Source organism: Rousettus aegyptiacus, unplaced genomic scaffold (assembly GCF_014176215.1).
Source record: "Rousettus aegyptiacus isolate mRouAeg1 unplaced genomic scaffold, mRouAeg1.p scaffold_m13_p_2, whole genome shotgun sequence".
Classification (NCBI taxonomy): domain Eukaryota; kingdom Metazoa; phylum Chordata; class Mammalia; order Chiroptera; family Pteropodidae; genus Rousettus; species Rousettus aegyptiacus.
Genome location: NW_023416295.1, coordinates 5,680,143 through 5,698,289, shown reverse-complemented (window position 1 = coordinate 5,698,289; position 18,147 = coordinate 5,680,143). Strand labels below are relative to the sequence as shown.

General features: G+C 49.6%; 1 protein-coding gene across 9 annotated transcripts in view; it reads left to right on the top strand.

Annotated features, from left to right (window-relative positions):
• The first annotated feature begins 150 nt into the window (after positions 1-150).
• ARMC9 (armadillo repeat containing 9) overlaps positions 151-18,147 on the top strand; it is a 97,302-nt gene continuing 79,305 nt past the window's right edge. For 4 of the 9 annotated variants that reach the window (XM_036236485.1, XM_036236482.1, XM_036236487.1 and 1 more), the window contains exons 1-7: positions 151-306; positions 3,563-3,650; positions 5,117-5,242; positions 6,950-7,120; positions 8,368-8,523; positions 11,634-11,726; positions 14,744-14,768. In XM_036236485.1, coding sequence (XP_036092378.1) covers positions 3,600-3,650; positions 5,117-5,242; positions 6,950-7,120; positions 8,368-8,523; positions 11,634-11,726; positions 14,744-14,768 — 622 coding nt within the window. In that variant the 5' untranslated portion in view covers positions 151-306; positions 3,563-3,599. Of the gene's footprint in view, positions 307-331; positions 565-1,576; positions 1,682-3,562; positions 3,651-5,116; positions 5,243-6,949; positions 7,142-8,367; positions 8,524-11,633; positions 11,727-14,743; positions 14,769-18,147 lie in introns of those variants that run through there. The other 5 variants (XM_036236483.1, XM_036236478.1, XM_036236480.1 and 2 more) reach the window with 4 other exon arrangements.

The window sequence follows — 18,147 nt, the reverse complement described above, 5'->3', positions numbered from 1 at the left end:
ACGTTTGTGGAAAAGACAGAAGGGGAAGTCGTGGAAGGGAGGGCGGGAGACGGAGCCGCGCAGGGTGCGACCCCCAGCGGACACCGGACCGCGACCGCCAGCTCCACTTCCGCCGCAGGGAACGTCGTCCGCGCGACCTCCCAGGGGTCCTACTTTTCCTCCCACGATGCTCCGCGCCGACCGCGTCCCGTAATTGGCTGCGCCTCCCCCACGTGACGCTGAGCTGGCGGCGGCGGTTGCCGGGGCGACGGCCGGAGACAGGGCGGCCGGGCCGCGTCGGCGCGGATTCCAGCGGCGGAGCAGCAGGTAGGCGCGTCTCCGGGAGCGGCCTGGCCACCCCGGAGCCTGCGTTCCCCGCGCGGGAGCGGCGGCTGTGGGGCCCGAGGACCGAGGCTCTCCCTCGCCCTCGCCCCACAGGAGAAGCCCGATGCGCCCGCTCGGCAGCCGCTGCAAGACATCCCACCCTCTCGCCGAGGGTCCAGGGCTCTCACTGCGGCGTGGCCCCGAGGCAGCCGCCTGGACACGCCGAGGACAGGCCCAGCTGCTTCCTGCAAGTAGCTCCTGGTATTTGCCACAGTTGGCCACACTTAGAGGGGTCCCCGGGTCCTCCAGCTGGGTAGTGGGCGGCGCGAACGAGAGGCCTGGGACTTTTAGATCCATCCCTTCCGTTATCTCCATCAGCTAACCCTCTTTCCAAGGACCCCGGTTAAGTTCAGGTTTCATCCAGTCCAAGCAAAAACAGGACGCTTGCTATGCAAATCCATCTTCCAGACAAATCCCATAGTCTTACCCTTAGTGAAAAACTCTGTTATGTAGAAAGTCAGAAGCTGCCGCTGCAGCCCTCAAAAGTGACAGAAGTTTTCTCTAGTTTCTGCAAAAAGTGGATCGGTGGTTCTCGAACTTGAATGTGTGTAAAAATCATCTAGAGAGCTTGCTGAAAACAATTTATGGGCGCCGTGTCTGCCGTGGTGTTCAGCGAGATCGGGGTGGTGCTCCAAGTTTCCTTTTGCGCCAGCAAGCAGGTGGTTCTGATTCAGGTGGTCCAAACTCTGAGTAATAAATACTCAAAGTGTAGTGGTTAATGTCTGGATTTAAGTTCCGACTTTGTCACTTACTAGCTGAGTTATTGAGAGAGCACCTCGACCTCCCTGAGCCTCAGTTGCCTCATCGGTAAAAGGAGAATATAAATCACATTCATCTGTTAGGTTTATTGTGAAAATTTAACGTGAAGCCTTTTGAAAGTTGCCTGGTAGAAATTAAACCCTCGGTAAATGAACCTATTACGATATAAAGGTTTAGAGAAAATTCTGTAATTTCTAAGAATGTCAGAGTAATGGAATACTCAGCAGTGAGTGGCTTACCTTCACTGACATGATCAGAGCAGAATCGTCTTCAAATGATGGTGGTGAAGAGCTCCTCTGAGGAAGTGACGTTTATTAAGTACAGAGGTTGGTCAGATGAAGAAAGGACGTGGTGGGGGTGGGGGGGAGGAGAAGCATTACAGGCAGAGAGAACAATATGTGCAAAGGCCCTGAGAGGGAACGAGCTTGAGTTCTCAACAACAGTTTTATTCCAGGGCCTTCCCAAAGCTGTTCCCTCTGCTTGGGTTTCGTCTGTTTGCCAGACGTCTTGGGTACCTGTCCTGCCTGCCAGGCACTCTGCTTGGTTCTGGAGATACAAGGTTGAGCACCGCTTCCTGCCTTTGTGAACAGGGTGATGAGTGTAACAGGAGAAGTAGATGTAGGGTACAGAGGTACCCCAGAGGAGAGAGAATTGCCTCGATGGGGAAGGAAGAGGAAAGGTTCATGGAAGACTTCCTGAGGGAGACGGAGTCTGAACTAAGTGTGAGGAATCAAGTTTGCCCATGAGGTGGGGTGAGGACACCAGACGCAGGGCTTAGGAAGAGCATGTGGCGTGGGGACATGGCTGGGAGTTCACTGCTGGTGGCACTAGCATGGCAGTGCTAGAAGGGAGCAGAGAGAGACAGGGGCGGGGGGAGGGAAGGGGGCTGGCCCAGGGGAAGCCTGGACAGATGGGTGGTCCTCGAAGAGTAGCTGTCTCTCTCCTCGCACTTTTTGGGTCTGGCAGGCCTGAAGGTGGCATGCTAGGTAGGTGACCTCCCTGCTTCTCACTGCTCCTCTCCTCTCCTTTGAAGTACACGCCATTGGCTCTACCATTTGCCATCCCTCCTTGAGGCGTCACCTGTCGGCAGAGTCTTTTCTCTTGAAGACTGTAGCTCCTGGCTCACTGTCTGCCTCTCCACCTCTGTAGTTTGCTTTGCAAAATGGGATGGCACCATACACATAGTTCTGTAGCTGGCTTCAGAGCCACTTCTGGCACCGAAGATGGAGGAAGGGCCAGGGGCCAGGGAATACAGGCAGCTTCTAGAAGCCGGAAAAGGCAAGGAAGAGATTCTCCTCCAGTGTCCGGGAAGGAATGAGCCCTACAACCGCCTCATGCACCTCCCCGCCCCCCTCATTGAGGTGGCTTAGCTTCAGCGCTCTGGCCATGTTACTTACACTTGTTTCCTCTTCTTGTTTCCTCTCCTGGAAAAGCCTCCCCCAGATTAACCTAACTCACACCAAAAGTGGCTGGCGAAAACAGCAAAATTGCGCAGACTCTTTCTGAATGTTTAATATTTTTACTTGGAGGCGGAGCAAAGGATCAGTGACGTGTTTATTTGCATAGATCAATTCCAATGCTGATCCTTCCTTCAATGAAATGAGCTTATCATTAAACTCTTATTCTGTTCTAACTACTCCCTGTGGTCCTGACTGTTTGAAGTATACACGCCACATTATAACACATTAGAAAACTCTAAATATGGAAAATTATCTTCCACAATCTCACCAGCAATACATGACCTTCTCATTTACACCAGCCTCTAGTCCTTGTCTGCATTCATTTTAAATACAGAATTACTGTTCCTAATTACATAGAAGAATTACTTTTGATTTTAGCCACCTTATTTCCTACTGCTGCTGTAATAAATTACCACAAACTTAATGGCTTGAAACAATGTAGTTTTATTATCTTACAGTTCTGAAGGTCACATTCTGAAATGTGTCTCAGACTGGGCTAAAATCAAGGTGTTCGTAGGACTCAGTCCTTCCCAGACACTCTGGAGGAGAATCTCTTCCTTGCCTTTTCCAGCTTCTAGAAGGTGCCTGTATTCCTTGGCCCCTGGCCCTTCCTCCATCTTCGGTGCCAGAAGTGGCTGGTGGAGTCTTTCTCACCTGCATCTGATCCTGAGTCTTCTGGTTCTCGCTTTCCTTTCTAAGGACCCCTGTGCTTACATTGGGCCCAACAGGTGATCCAGGCGACTCTCCCCATTAAGGTCATGACTGGCAACCCTTAGTCCACCTGGAGCCTTAAACCCCCCTTGCCATTCAACCCAGCACGTTCATAGATTCTGGGCATTGGGACATGGACATCTTTGGGGGCCATTATTCTGCCCACCATTGCCACCTTGTGTGTGTGTGTGTGTGTGTGTGTGTGTGTGTGTGTGTAATTTCACAGATGGTTGAAATGAAAACTTTTGTTTTATATTTTTGCCTTGTAGAGATTTTTGCTGTGAGAATTAATAGTAACGTTTCAATATGGGGGATATTCTGGCTCATGAATCCGAATTACTTGGACTAGTGAAAGAGGTAGGTGTGTTATACCATGGGTCACAAAGAGACCTTGAAAACTTGTAAAGCTCGTATTTACAATGCAACAAAGTCTGTGGTGCCTCATAATGTTTCTTCTGTCGTTACAGTATAATTATCTGTTTCTCATTATATAATTTTTCAAGTGTTTCTATTTTGTTTTCATAAATAAACTGAAATCTTAAAGCCACTTTTTAGAATTCTTTTAAAGAAAATAATGAAAGCAGCACATGCTTATGGTAAAAGATTCAAATAGTATAGAAGTATAAATAGTGAATTTCCCTGCTCCATTCCTGCTACTGGGTTAGAACAGTATCTTTCCAGACTTTTTTCTGTGTATAGTCAAAATATATTCACATCTGTAGTTTGCTTTACAGAATGGGATGGTACCATACACATAGTTCCGTAGCTGGCCCTTTATCTATCAACAGTATTGTAGTGTGAACATCTTCCTGTGATCCTCACACTTTTTCATGCTGTGGAGTATTCATCATGTGGCTGCATTGTAATTATTTAAGGCGTGCCTGTTAATGGACATTTAGGGACGTTTTGAGGGACAGGACCCGGGCCTTACGTTTTCTGTTCCCTATCGCTGTTGATGCGGGCTGGCACATAGTGCTGTCGTCTTACTGTGTGATTAAACTGTCCCGTAGGCATCGAGGACGAGGCCTCCACCCTGGAGAGGCAGCACTGGAGTTTGTTGGCGTGACCGTGGATCAGTTCTTAAATGTGTCACAGCGGGAGCCTGGGGACAGGGCTAGGGGTATAGCCACAGTTAGAGGAGGAGGACATGGAAAGGGTGACTGACTCACACTGAGAAGGACGGCGGAGAAGTGGGGAGAACCGCGGTCACGCGCCAGATACTGTTCTAACCCATTAGCGGGAATGGAGCAGGGAAATTCACTGTTCATACTTCTACACTATTTGAATCTTTTACCGTAAGCATGTGTTGCAGGGGAGAGGGGCGTCTCGGGGTGATGATCGCTCGTGCCGCGCCCGAAGGTCGCCGACGGCCTTGCCCCTTGTCCCCTGTTCTCTGGGGCAGGTGTTATTTCCTGTCCCACCATTCCCAGTACCTAATTCCCAGAGACCGACTGGACCCAAAGCCACCAGGCCTTGGGCCCGTCCCTCCTGCCTTTATCAGACTGCTGCGCACACTTGATTTATTTTCTATTAATAATGATAATAAATGTAGCAACTGACATTTTCCTTCTGAAGACAAACTTATTTTCTGTAAAGAAGCGTTTTCCATGATACTGTCTTTCTGGGCTTTTAGTGTGCATGTACATGGATAAGTAAATTCTAAGCCGGATCCCAAATTACTGTTTCTGAAGTGACAGTCCATTAGCCCCAATAGGAGCTGGTGATAATATAGAGCAGGTACAGATACATCAAAAACAGTTACTTCGTTGATGTTAAAACAGAGAAATATATATATTTATGTTCTTTTTTTTTTTTTTTTACAGTATTTAGATTTTGCTGAGTTCGAAGACACCTTGAAAACATTTTCAAAAGAATGCAAAATAAAAGGAAAACCATTATCTAAAACAGCAGGCGGCTCTTTACGGGACTCCAAATCGTTGACAATCCAGGTAACACTTTACTTTTTTTAAATCTCTGTAGATAAGCAAGATGTTCCCAACTTACAAAAAATGCTACCATTTGAGACTGTTGTAATTTTTTTCCGGTGACCTGATCAGAGTGACTTGTAGACGTCGCAGGCGTTAATGGGGGAATCACTAACGTCTCTTTAAGTCTCCGTACCCTCCCTATGAAATGGGTGGTAACGTAGGATCTTCCGCGTACATTTCTTGAGAGAAAAGGGAAACCGAGCAGCGCTTGGAAACTGAGGCAGACGCGGTCCCTGTCCTGCGCAGCCGTAGGTTATTAATTCTACGCGCTGGGACGAAGAGGTGAACACAGCAATGTCCTCGCCCTCACGGTGATCGGTGATCGCAGGCCGGTTTGGGGAGGAGGGAGCAAGAGTCGTACCGACAAGGCAGCGTCCTATCACAGGGAGGCCCACGATGGGTCCGCCACTCTCAGGGTTGGAAAGGACCTTCAAAGCCCTTTCAGCCCTTGTTTGACGCCTCCATCCCATCAGCAACAACGTTCTAGGTCGGTTCCCAGTGACGACATCCAGTGACAAGAGAACGTTCATTTATTTGTTTCAATGTACTTACGTCCAAGACAGATCTGACACTTGCTTTGAGAGGACTGCTGAGTAGCTGGAAGTTAGACCACAGCCACTGCCGGCCTGCTCCTGGTCCCTGAGTCCCCGCGTGGCCTGGCCATTGAGTGGGGGCACCATCGAGTGGCCCGTGGAGTCAAGGCGGGCCTGTGCCCTCTGCCCAGTGTCCCCGCAGCCTCAGGCCCCTGGACTCACAGCCGCTGCCACATTGGTCTGGACCATTAGGAAGTTCTTTCAACTTGTCCCCAAATCCACAGAATTAGGTGGCAGGTATTTGTGGCGGGTCAGTTGTCATTCTCCTGGGAGGCGGGTGACATGACGCGCGCCACCTCCTTTCTCTAGAAGTCTGTGTTTCGTCGATGCACGGGGCGTCGGGGACCGCCTCTGCCCCGCGTGGTCAGACTCGCACCGCTCCGAGGCCGCCGTGGCCCCCAGCCTGTGTCCCTCCTCCGGCTCCAGCCTGGGCCGCTCTGTTCCGTAACTGAAGGGCGCAGTCACTGTATGGGGGACGGCAGTCGCCTCCCACAGCACCGTCTCAGGGGACATGGTCCTAGCGGCGGGGCAGATGGCAGCAGCACCCAGCTCCCGGGCCCGGGGTCGCCTGGTTTCCTGTGTATGCGCTTGGGCGACCCGGGGACTTGGCAGCTGTGCTGCCAGCTGCCGGGCACGTAAGGTCCGCTCCGCTGAGGCCTGGCTGGGCTCTGGGTCAGGCCCATTTGCACCTGCCGTGGGGGGTCAGCAGGTCCCAAGGGCGCTGTGGTCACGTGCCTCTGAGTTCTCCAGCCGCAGTCTTTGGCCTGTGCCTGAATCCTCCCATTTCAGAGACTTAAACGGCTCGGCTGTTCCTTACGACGCCCAGACCAGGGCCGGTCTGTTCCTTACGACGCCCAGACCAGGGCCGGTCTGCGGGGACCTCAGCCCCAGGAGCTCGAAACCCCCGGCTCCCCAGTTTTCTGTCCCTTCTGTCCGAAGGGGGGCCTTGGTTTCCCTTACAGTGAAGCCCGGGGTCTGTGGGGTCTCTGAGATACTGCGGAGGTTGTGAGAATTTGGGGCACGGGGAGAAAGGGCGCCCCCTTTGACGGGGTTCAGTCTGGTGTCTTCTCTGCAGAGGGACCTCATCGCTGCGTTTGACAGCGGAGACCAGAAGGCGTTCTTCGCTTCGTGGGAGGAGCACGTCCCCAGCTCCCTCCGAGATGGCGACGCCCTCGCCCGGAAGCTGGAGTTCTATCTTCACATCCACTTCGCCATCTACCTTCTGAAGCAGCCCGTGGGGAGGCCTGTAGGTCACCTGGTGCTGCGGGTTGGTCCCAACGGCTCGTTAAGGGACAACGTTAGCTGTTACGGTTTCCAAATGCGCATCCATTTAATTTTATGACCGTCTTATCCTTGCTAAGGGGTATGGATGTTAGTCCTTGTATTAGGGGAGACACACAAGCATAAAGAGTGGGAATATGCCCATTTGTGAAAGTCCCTTTGCGTGGCAGGTCGAATTGAGCTTCCGCGGTCTTTTCCGGGCGGGCCCGGAGGCGTGAGGAAAAGAGAGGCCTTTGCAGGTTGCTCTGGCGAGCGGGTCCAAGCTGACGTGTGGCCACGTGCATGCGTTTGGTGGCTTCTCCAGGCCTTTCCTGTAACACGGAAGGACCTGTGTTAACTTACTAAAATGTCGGAGGCCGAAGGGGCGGTCAGCAATGGAGGGAGCAGGTAATGGCCATTTTGGAAAAGCTGTTCCTGAGCACAGTGCTCGTGTGGGTACAATCATGGGAAATGTTCATTTTCTTTGTATTTATTTCCGTTTTCTAATTTTTCTGTTTTGATATAAGATTTTTTTTAAAAAAATCAGTAAATGTACATATTTGAGTCTGGTGGTCAGAAGAGGCTTCACAACGTAGGCGCAGTGAGATGCGCTGATGAGAACAGGCTTCCCCGGTGCACACTGTGGGGCGGGGGCCGGACGGCACTGGTCAGGCCACGTGGTCCAGGGAGAGAGGCGCCAAACCCCGGGCTGAGCCAAACCCCAAGGCTGAGCCAAACCCCAGGCTGAGCTGCTCAGCTCGTCCCGCCCTCCCACTGAGGCCAGGAGGAAATGGAAACGCTGGGAGGAACTGGCCTTGCGTTTCACAGGGAATCAGCGAAGCGGGCGAGACAAAGGAAAGAATATGGTGTGGAAACTTCCGTTTCCAGCTCTAGAAACCTCTCCTAATCGAATCATGAGATTCACTACTGTTTATCATCTCTGAAGAATGGGAACAACGTACATGTCTAATAATGGGGATTTGGCTAAATCAATTGTGATAGGCCCACAGGATGAGGTTCTGTCCTGCCATTAAAAATGATATTTATGAAGAATCCTAAGGATATGAGAACATGGTAAAAGAGGAAAAGGCAGCATATTGAACATGCTATTCGTGGAGGGAGAGCATTGGGGGTGCTGTTAGAATGACGGCAGACAGCGTGCTGGCGAGGCCCGGCGGGAGGCTGCCCGCGTCACGCACGGGAGCTCAGACGAGTGTCTTCCCTTCCTCGCAGGACAAAGAGGACCTGGATGAAAGGGTTTCTTACTTCAAAACCTACCTGGAGACCAAAGGGGCCGCGCTGAGCCAGACTACTGAGTTCCTCCCTTTCTATGCCCTGCCCTTTGTTCCCAACCCCAGGGCACACCCGTCCTTCAAAGAGCTCTTCCAGGTGAGTGACAGCCTCGAACCTCCTGTGTCTGGCAGGATGAGCACTGTGGCTCCGCCGTGTTCACACTGCTGGCTTCTGAATGATGCCGGAAGAGACTGAAATTTGCTTATGTTATACTTTAAGACTATTCGGGTAATTTGCTTTAACAAGTCTTTCTTGTATCATAAAATGCTATTTTTTTTTTTTGGTTGTACCAAGATTTGTTAATCTGGACTGGCATAAATATTTTTAAAATACTAATCTCTGAAATCATTCCAAGGACACTTTTTTGGTGTTGGGAGGATAATTTATTCAACCACACTAAAAATTAGTAGCCTGAAAGAGAGCTAGAGTGCTTTATACAATTGCTGGCCATGTATATTTTAATTTGTACTAAAGTTCTCACTTGGCATATATTTACCTGATGCTGTGCTTTTAATTTTTTCAGACTATTTGTCAAAGCTCTTTTCATCATGATACTTCATTTTAGTTAACACTTCAGCATATTTATTAACAAGATTTGCTTATTACAGTAATTTTTGTTGATTTACTAACATTAACATGTCCTACTGAGCGTAGTATTGAAATGTATTTAGAGACTGAAATATTTTGATGTGATTAGATTGCTTTTTCTAAAGAGCCTACACTGTTGCCGAGAATTTGCATGGAGCTTCTCCCACCGCCACGGAGCATGGACGTAGTTCTTCTTCCAGACCCAGTGCACGTCCGTTCCCGCCTCCGTCACAGGGCAGCCGGCAATCCGAAGGTCGGGTGGCCGGCAGAGCCGGGACAGCTGGCTCGCTGCAGAGTAGCCGGTTCAGTCTGTGCTTGTCTGCTGGCTCAGGCCACACTTAGTTTCACTGCCTTCTCCTCCCGGAGGAGGGTGAAGTATAAAATGGTCAGGACGGCGATGACCGTTGAAGGGGGACTTTAGTCAGTTCTCCCACTGCGAAGAATTCCGTTTATGAAGATTGTGACACAGCCGTGTGGGCGCAGCGTGGACCAGGGTGAGGGGCGCCGGCCCTTCGGAGGCGGGAGGCGGAGCGCGGGTCCGCAGTATGGAGACCGGCCGTGCTCGTGGAGCCCTTGCGTCCCATGTCCCCCCTGTTGCTGCCCCCTCCGTAGGTTCTCCCAGTGGTCCCCAGCGATCCTTTAGCCCGTGCACATAATAAAATCTAAAGTTAACATCTTTGTCCTCTTCCTCACCAGTGAAAGGGCCTTAGAATGCATTAATGTCATTTGTCCCCTTTCCAGCTCACGTGCTGTTATTGCGAAATGCGTTGGTTCTTTCCCCCCGCACCTTAGACGTCTGTGCCGTTTCTTGCAGGCCGTTTGCGTCTAGCTTGACCTTTACATTTGCCAGTATTCTTGCTCACTCCTCCGTCCGCGCGAGGACCTTGCACCCGGGGTCGTTTCCTGCTCCCCTTAGGTGTGTTCCTTGAACATCCTCTTTAGTTAAGAAGCTCTTCTTTCAGTTCTTGTTTGTCTGAAGACATCTTTATTGCTTTCTCAGACAGGCTTCAGGGTACGAGGTTTGCAGTTCCTCCTTCTAGTACACTGAAGTTTGATCACGGTGGCTGTTTTGGAGTTGGCCATCAGTCCGATCGCTGTTCCTTCATCGTGGAACGTTGTCATTTTTCTCAGGCTTTAAAGACGGTGACTGACTGCACTACAGTGTGTCTAGGGAGCCCAAACGTTTCATTTTATTCGGCTTTTTAAGATCTCTTGGTCCATCTTGGCCAGCATAGCGGTCCTTTCTCGTGGTTCTTTTCTGAGAGCCTGGAGTGGTGGCTCAAGGGGGCGTCGCATGCCGGGCAGCTTAACACAACAGAAATGCATCATCTCTCAGCTTAGGAGGCCGGAAGTCTGAGATCCACGGGTCAGGACCACACTGCCCACGAGGCTTCTAGGGGAGGAGCCCTCCTCGTCTCTTCCAGTCGAAGGCGTCCCTTGGCCTGTGGCAGCGTGATTCCAGTCTCTGCTCTTTACATGGGCATCTTCTCTCTGTGTCTGTGTCTAAATTCCCTTCGTGTGAGGACGCCAGTCACACTGGATTAAGAGCCCACCCTACTCCGGTACAAGCTCATCTGAACTAATTTCATCTGCAATGACCCCGCTCCCAGTGATCTCCCAGTCTGCGGAGATCAGGACTTCAACATATCTTTTAGGAGACACATTTCAGCCCACACCACACACGTTATAAATAAAGTTATCGTGCTGTGGCAGGGGATTACAGAATCTTTTACAATATATGACTTTTCCGGCAGTGTTGTTTTGAAAGTCAGATGACAAGTAGGCTGTGTGGGTGGGAGGCAGGGCAGAATCTATGCGCCAAAGGGGAAGAGGGCGGGGAACGGCGAGAAGGCCCGGGGCAGGTGGGGACGGGAGCTCAGAGGTCAGTGGGTATGAAGTTTTAGTGATATAGCTTCTTTTTTTGGTGCAACTTCTTGGTTTGGGTAGTAGATATTTTTTTTATATGAAGACTATAAGGATAATTGTCCTGAGAAAGATTGCTGCCTGTCACACTTTTCTCTTTTACTACTTAAGTCATTATTATTTTTTCTTCTCAATTAGCACTATTGAGATCATTTACTTTAGGGGACAAATCAAGCTAAATGTATCTCATAACCTGGACACGATGGAGTATTTGGTGCAATAACAGCAACTGTCTTTTTCTTATCTAGATGAGGTTTATGGCAATGAGGCCCTTTTTGGGGGAGACCGAGTAGCTTCGTGATGCTTGCGTGTGCCTGCGGGTGCCCCCTATGCTTGAACCGTGATGAATTCATTCTGGTAGTCAGCCTAATCAGGTTACTCGTCATGCTTGTGTTTAAATCACGTGAAATGTTCAAACCACACACAGGTTTACTTTTTTCCCGTTTATGAAAGAACGCTATTCTTTCTTCTTGCTGTATGCACTGGAACTTTCTACAAATGAATGGGTCAGATGTCCTAAAATTGGTTTTTTTCACAGCATCACACCACCGGCAAGACGGCTCGCTTTTGATTTCAGTAACTGTTACCTTAACCCGAATGGCCGTGACTTGATGATACTGCCGGCATTTAGTGACCTCGTGTTTTTATTTATTTTCTTTGTTTTGTGTTTGTTTGTTTGTTTGTTTTCCTTTCAGGATTCTTGGACTCCAGATTTAAAGTCGAAGTTGGAAAAGTTCCTGGCTTTAGTTTTCAAAGCCGGCGACACACCAAAGCTTTTCACGTTGTATGTATCCTTTCGAAGCAGACAGAGACCGCGTCTGGCGTTGGGCTGCCTCTTGAGCAGGGTTAATTGGTAGTGCCACATTCATGTTCACGAAGCAAATGAAGCATTTGTGGGAGGCTGTGCCCAGGCCTATGATGAGTTGCCTTCTCTGGCATTGGGTTTCTGAGACGCGCTAGGGTCTTATTTTTATATCACGTGCCTAGAAGCTATCTTAGTAGGAAAAAAATTTTTTTTAAAGCTTGTCTTTTGGGAAAAGAACTTTTTGGAATAATTTTTCCTTTCTGGAGGGCCAGCCAACTACTGTTAAGGTTTCGAGGCCCCGGCTTATGGTTTGAATGATCATATGACTTGTCCTTCAAATTGGGACTTTTTAAAAAGCAACTTCATTGAGGTATAATTTACAAACCATAACATTTACCCATTGTAAGTATAAAATTTAATGATTTTAAGGAAACATACAGAGTTGTGCAGCCATCATCATGATCCAGTTCTACTCTGGACACTTTCGAGAGTTATGAAGGATGCTAAGTGCACAGAGTGCAGGCAACAGGTATAAAGGGAGCCCGTCCAAGCTGGGGTGGGACGGAGGTCGCCGCCCCCTGGAGTTGGTTTCCTGGAGCCCAGTTAGTCTTTAAGGGCGCCTTTCTCTTTTTTATTCTGAATGAGAATGGATCAAAAGTTACTTCATAACAAGAAATACCCTTTTGAATGACAAAATTGCTGTTTGGTTTAATTTAATGAAAAATCGAGGCCACTTCACCACATAGGACCTGCTTCCTTTCTAATTCCAAAGCATAGGACTGCGGACCGGACCCTCGTCCCTGGGATTCGGTGATGCGTTTCTTCTTGAGCTGCCTCGGCCTTCAGTGCCTCACCTCCCCGGGGACTGTCCGCAGTCGGCCTGGGCTGCAGCTTTTCTCTCTGCTCCTGTGACCTCACGGTTTTGTTCCCTCCACCCGCAACCCGTGACGTTTGCGTAGCCAGTCTTCTTTCCTCTTAAAGTTCCATATAAAATGGCAGTTTTTAGTGAAATTAGAGCTTTCCCAACCTGGCTTAGGATTATTTTAATACTCTTGTAAAAAATATTTCCCAGCTTAAACTTAAAGAAATGACTTACATACTAAATCATATTAATAATAGCACCCACTTCGGAAAGATAATATGAAGGTTGAATTAATACATGAAACTTGCTTAAAATAGTCCAGCATATAGTAAGTGCTTGATAGCAGTTAGCTGTTCACATTGTAGTTTGCAAACACCTTTCATCCTGTTCAACGTGTTTTGAAGCAAATACACTGAAATTAAGCAGGTAACTATAAATATTCCTTTCTTTTCCTTGTTCCGTGGAAATATATTTTCACGTTCAGTTCAACACATATGTTAAGTTGAATATTGTGCTAGGATCCAAGGAAAAGCCCAAGACATAGCTCTCTTAGCCAAGTTGGGGTTTTAAATAATAGAACAGGAGTCTGTGAGGCAGACAGAATGAAGGCTCGGAACTCCAGGTGGAGGGAACAGCCCAGGCGAACGCCCCGAGCCAGTCTGCGGGGGAAACCGTGAAGAACTGGGCACCGCTGGAGCGGGGTTGGGACAAAGTCAGGGAGTGGGCAGGGGCCGGAGGTGCGTGTCAGGTCCCGCAGGTGAGCAGGGGCCTTCGGCATGTTTTAAGCAGGAGGATAACACGGTCATGGTTACATTTTTTTTTTTAATCGCTCTTTTTTTATTGCTGATTCTGAATTTGATCATATTCCTTCTAGAAAATTTGGAAAACATAAACGCATTTTTATACATAGGTACACCAAAAGTTTGTAATGTCTACAAAAAGGAAGATACCTCTACCTGTATATGTATCTTTTAATATTTTTATCAAATGAAGAGAATGTTTCCCCATCTCGTTAAATAGTCTTTCAAAACAGGTTGTTTCCTCAAAAGTTAAATATAGAGTTACCGTATGCTCTAGCTAGCTTTATACCCAAGAGAAGTAAAAGCATGCGCGGGAGCTCATACAGGACCGTTCATAGCAGCATTATTCAGAATAGCCAAAATTCGGAAACAACCCAAGTGTCCCTCAACTGATGAACGGATAAACAAAATGTATATCCTGCACCGGAATATTATTTGGCAATAAAAAAGGAATGGTTTACTGAGACACGCTATCACCTGTATGAATCTTGAAAACACGATGCTACGTAAAGGAAGCCGGACCCAAAAGGCTGCACGTTGCACGATTCCATTTGTATGAAAGGCCCAGAGAGGCCAGTCTATAAGGCAGTAGGTTAGTGGTCGCCTAGGGCTGGAGCGGGCGGGGCGCGGGGGTGACCGTAAACGCATACGGGGTTCCTTTTTCAGGGCAATGAAAATGTTCTACAGTTGATCATAGTGATGGTTGCACAACTCCGATTATACTGAAAAACCACTGAAATGTACACTTTAAATGGGTGAATTATATAATATGTGAATTGCATCTCAAAAAAGCTATAGCTAAAAAATTAAGAAGCCCACCCAACACAGGTTAAATGCCTGCCTTGCCTTCAGCCGTGTGGCCGGGCGCGTGGGAGCCGAGGTCACAGCCCAGGCCGTCCAGCCCCGGAGTCGCCGTGCGAAGCCGGTCTCACCCCCATCTCAGTGGCCTTCGGCGAAAGCGTTAGCATTGAAGTTACAGAGTTGAAGGGTGTGAGGCCAGATTTGCATTTTTACTAGAATGTGTCGGTAGCAGTGGGGAAGGTCTTTTGAAGGGTTAGGCGAGGAGGCCAGTTAGGGGACCGTTGAAATAGTACAGGACTCGGACGCTCACGGAAGTGATTGAGTGGAGAGAAGAGGATTTGCCTGAAAGCGAGCCGTCCACGTGTAGGGAAGTCAGTAACTGTCTTGGCTGTTTGTGGCGGCACGAGGTGGCCTTCACCATCCTGAGAATTCTCCTTCCACCATGCCGGGGCTGTTCCTCGGACCCGGCCCCCCAGCGTGAGATACCCTGGGAACTGCACGCCGAGTGCCTTTTCCTGAACTTCTTTTCCATCCCAGAAGGAGAATGGACAGAGTCACAAAGGTAAATCATCTTGATTAAAACTTTTTAGTAGCAACTTTGCCAATGCAAGTTTTAAGTAATGAGATAGAGTTCCACAGACTTGGAAAGTGAGGGCTTTAAAGCCTAAATATTTAAGAAGTACTCTGCAATCGTTTGTATCCGTGATTCCTTGAGGCCCACTTTTCAAGAAGGCTGGTATTGTTAGCTTCATCTTGCCTGTTGGGTGACAGACGTGAAGTGCGGAGAATCCCAGCACTGCCGACGTGACGGCTGCAGCCTAGTTACGACGCGGCCTCGCTGGGGCGGGGAAAGGTTGATTTTCGTCTTTCACCTTCACCTCGAACCCACCTAACGGGGTCTTATCTCAGTGGCAGTATGGAGTGCCCGTTCTCATAACGCTTTTCCATTTTTTACAAAGGAGGAATGCCACTCGTAATTGTTTAGTATCAGATGGTTTTCCATGGTTAGCGATATTTACCAGAACCGTTCATTTTTCAGAAAGGTGGGAAAAACTTTAGTTACCATGAAACTGGTGTCCAGAGCTGGGGGGCTCTCTGCCTGAGTTTCGTCTTTGGTACCGCGTCATGAAAACCCCTTAAGGGATTACGCGGCAAAGTGTGTGACTGCGTCAGGCCTGGGCGCCTGTTGGCGCATCACCCTCGGTTCCCAGCAGGTGGCGTTTCACCACGTGAAATAGCGCATTTACCCTTTTCCTAGCCGAGCGAGCGCCCTTAGCCAGGATTCAAAACGTCCTGCCCTCCTAGTTTCTCCACGTTTCTTAATAGAGAAGTAAAGTTTCCTAAAGACGGAGCGTTGGGAGGCGGCTCAGCTCTCGCCTTCCAGGTTGCCGACGGCGAGCCGTGCTTTAGCGTCGGCACGCGGGAGCCTTCCGGAGCTTCCGAGGAGGAGTTCGCGTGTTCGTTTTCGTCCTCTGTAGCCTTTGATATCCCCAGCCCAACAGTGCTGCATTCTGGCTCTGCCGGCCGTGCAGCCCCTCCTGGAGCTCAGTGGGGACAGGCCCAGCTGGCCCTTCACGGAGGAGCAGAGGTGCAGCCGTGGCCTCCCGGGGTCAGCACAGAGTGTTCCGAGGGTCTCCAGGCTGCAGCCTTGGAGCTCTCTGAGGTCACTGTGCCCCCAGCACAGCTCTGTCCGTCCGAGGATCAGTCGCAGGGGGTCCCTTCAGCCCCCGGGCCTGCTCCCTGCGGCGTTGGTCCGGCTCCTGGCCCCGGCTGGCGTGGGGCCCGGGCCAGCGTTCTCGTAGCCAGCACGGTGGGCGTCGGGAACCGGGCCAGGCATGTGGGTCTTGCCCTGCGGCTCCCAGCGGGGCACTTCGCCCGGCCCTGCTGCTGCCGTCTCTGCAGCCGCCTGGCAGACTGCCCCGGGCTTAGGGGCATAAAACACGGCGTCCATTCCTCCTCCTCCTCCTCCTCCTTGACGTCATCGTCGTCACCATCATCATCGACTTGCATGGCGTGGGGACTCCGGCCCAGTTAGGCGGTTCTCCCTTGGGGTGTCCCGTGGGTGCAGTCGGAGCTGGGTGCACAAGTCTGGTGGCTGGTGCTGGCTGTCAACTGGGTTCTCAGCAAAGGCCCTTGACTAGAACACCTGTGTGGACTCTCCGGGGTTCCCAGGGTCAATGTCCACAGAGAGAGCCATTGGCAGCTCTGTCACCTTTTCTAACCCAGCCTTGGAAGTAAGTCATTGTTGTCTCTGCTGCATTCTCTTTGTTAGAAGCCGGTTCCTGAGGCCGGCCGCCATCCAGAGGAGGAGGGTTACAGCCCGAACCCTCTGATGGGAGGTGGGCAAAGACTTTGCAGTCACATGTTAAAGCCGCCACCCCACCCGCATCCTTTGGGTCCCAGAAAACTGCCTTTGTCCTGGACTCAGTCTCCTTAGTCCCTTTTCAGATTCGGGCGCTGGACTCCATGGCGCTGGGTAAGGGAACGGGGTGAGGATCTGCTGCCCAGTTCCTGGCTACCCGCCAGCCCCTGTCACCCCAGTGTACCCTGCAGTTTCTGAGGATAACTGTCTGCCAGGAACAGTTACGTCTCTGATAAGTGGCCCAATTCTGCAGACAAAATAAACATGGGAGGAGAAGGACAAACAGAAGAGCCCGTGTTTTCCTACAGAGCTTTCGTTTGAATTTCAGCAAGGAGACCAAGCTTTTCAAGCCTCTTTTAAGTCTTATTTTGAGTTTTCTTAGGATAGCCAAACAGGAGTGAGTCTGGCAGGCACACTCTGTGTCTGTACCTGAGGAACAACCCCCCACCCCCCGCACTGCTGCGTTGCCATGGAGATTAGAGGTTTGCACCACGGAGCACTTGGGATTCCCATAAGCTTTTGAGAGGGCGGGGAAAGTACGTGGAGTAGGAAGTTCCAACATGAAAAAATGGTGCTAGAATAAAAACAGGTTGGCAATTCAGCACGTTAGATTATTATTTTCACCTATCTGTCTGAAAAAAAGATACAGAAACAGTATCTTTTAGCATTTCTGGCATTAATTGATTTGGCCCCATCAGAAAATGAGCGACTGATGATTTTTCTAGAGTTTAGAGCCCAAAATCGTATTTTTAAAAATGATGACCTACATTTATGGTTATAAATCATAACTTTTCTTCATTAGAATTTGTCGATTAGCAAAATACCCAAAAGTCGATTTGTATCTGAATATAAAGTAGAAAGAATCTATCCTATTGTGAAGACAAAGTGGTCGATCTTAGGTTTTTATACTAGCTTAGAAAAACAATTCCATATTTTAAAATGTACCATTTGGTCTTGAACAACTAAGAGGTCTCTAAAATTAAATCTCATCTACTCTTTAAAAAAGAAACAAAAAAAGCAATGCACCTAAAAGGAGGAGGAGAGTTTCGGAGCGGGAGCCCGCCCGCCGCTGTGTGCCTGTCCCCCCGCGCGCCGGGGTGACCCCCCTGCCGTTCTTTCAGTCGTGCGTGTGTCTCGTTTAAAACTTGGGGTGCAGTTCTTTGGACTTGTGAAGTGTGAAGAATCTCAGTGCACCTCACTGCCATGACTAAGCTCATTAAAATAACATCTCTGTTAAAAGTCGAGCTCTCCCACGGCATCTTGGCTCAGATGTCCTTGTCTCATAGAACGTCTTACAGGAGAGAAAAAAGAGTCCAAGTCCTGTTCAGTGCTCAGAAGTAAAGTGTGTGTTTTGAGCTGCGACTCAAATAGCTCACAGTAACGGTCAGTTCCTGTTTGTAGCCAGCCGAGGTGTCTGCGAGGTGAGGTCGGGAGAGCGGGCTGTTGTGCCAAGTGGTGTGTCTGAAACGGTCGCGAACGTCTCAGCCGCTGGCTCTTCTCCCTCTTCTCCCTCAGCCGTACCGCAATACTCTGAAATTGTTGTCGATACCAGTTCTGAGTTCCCAAGGCAGAAGTTCCA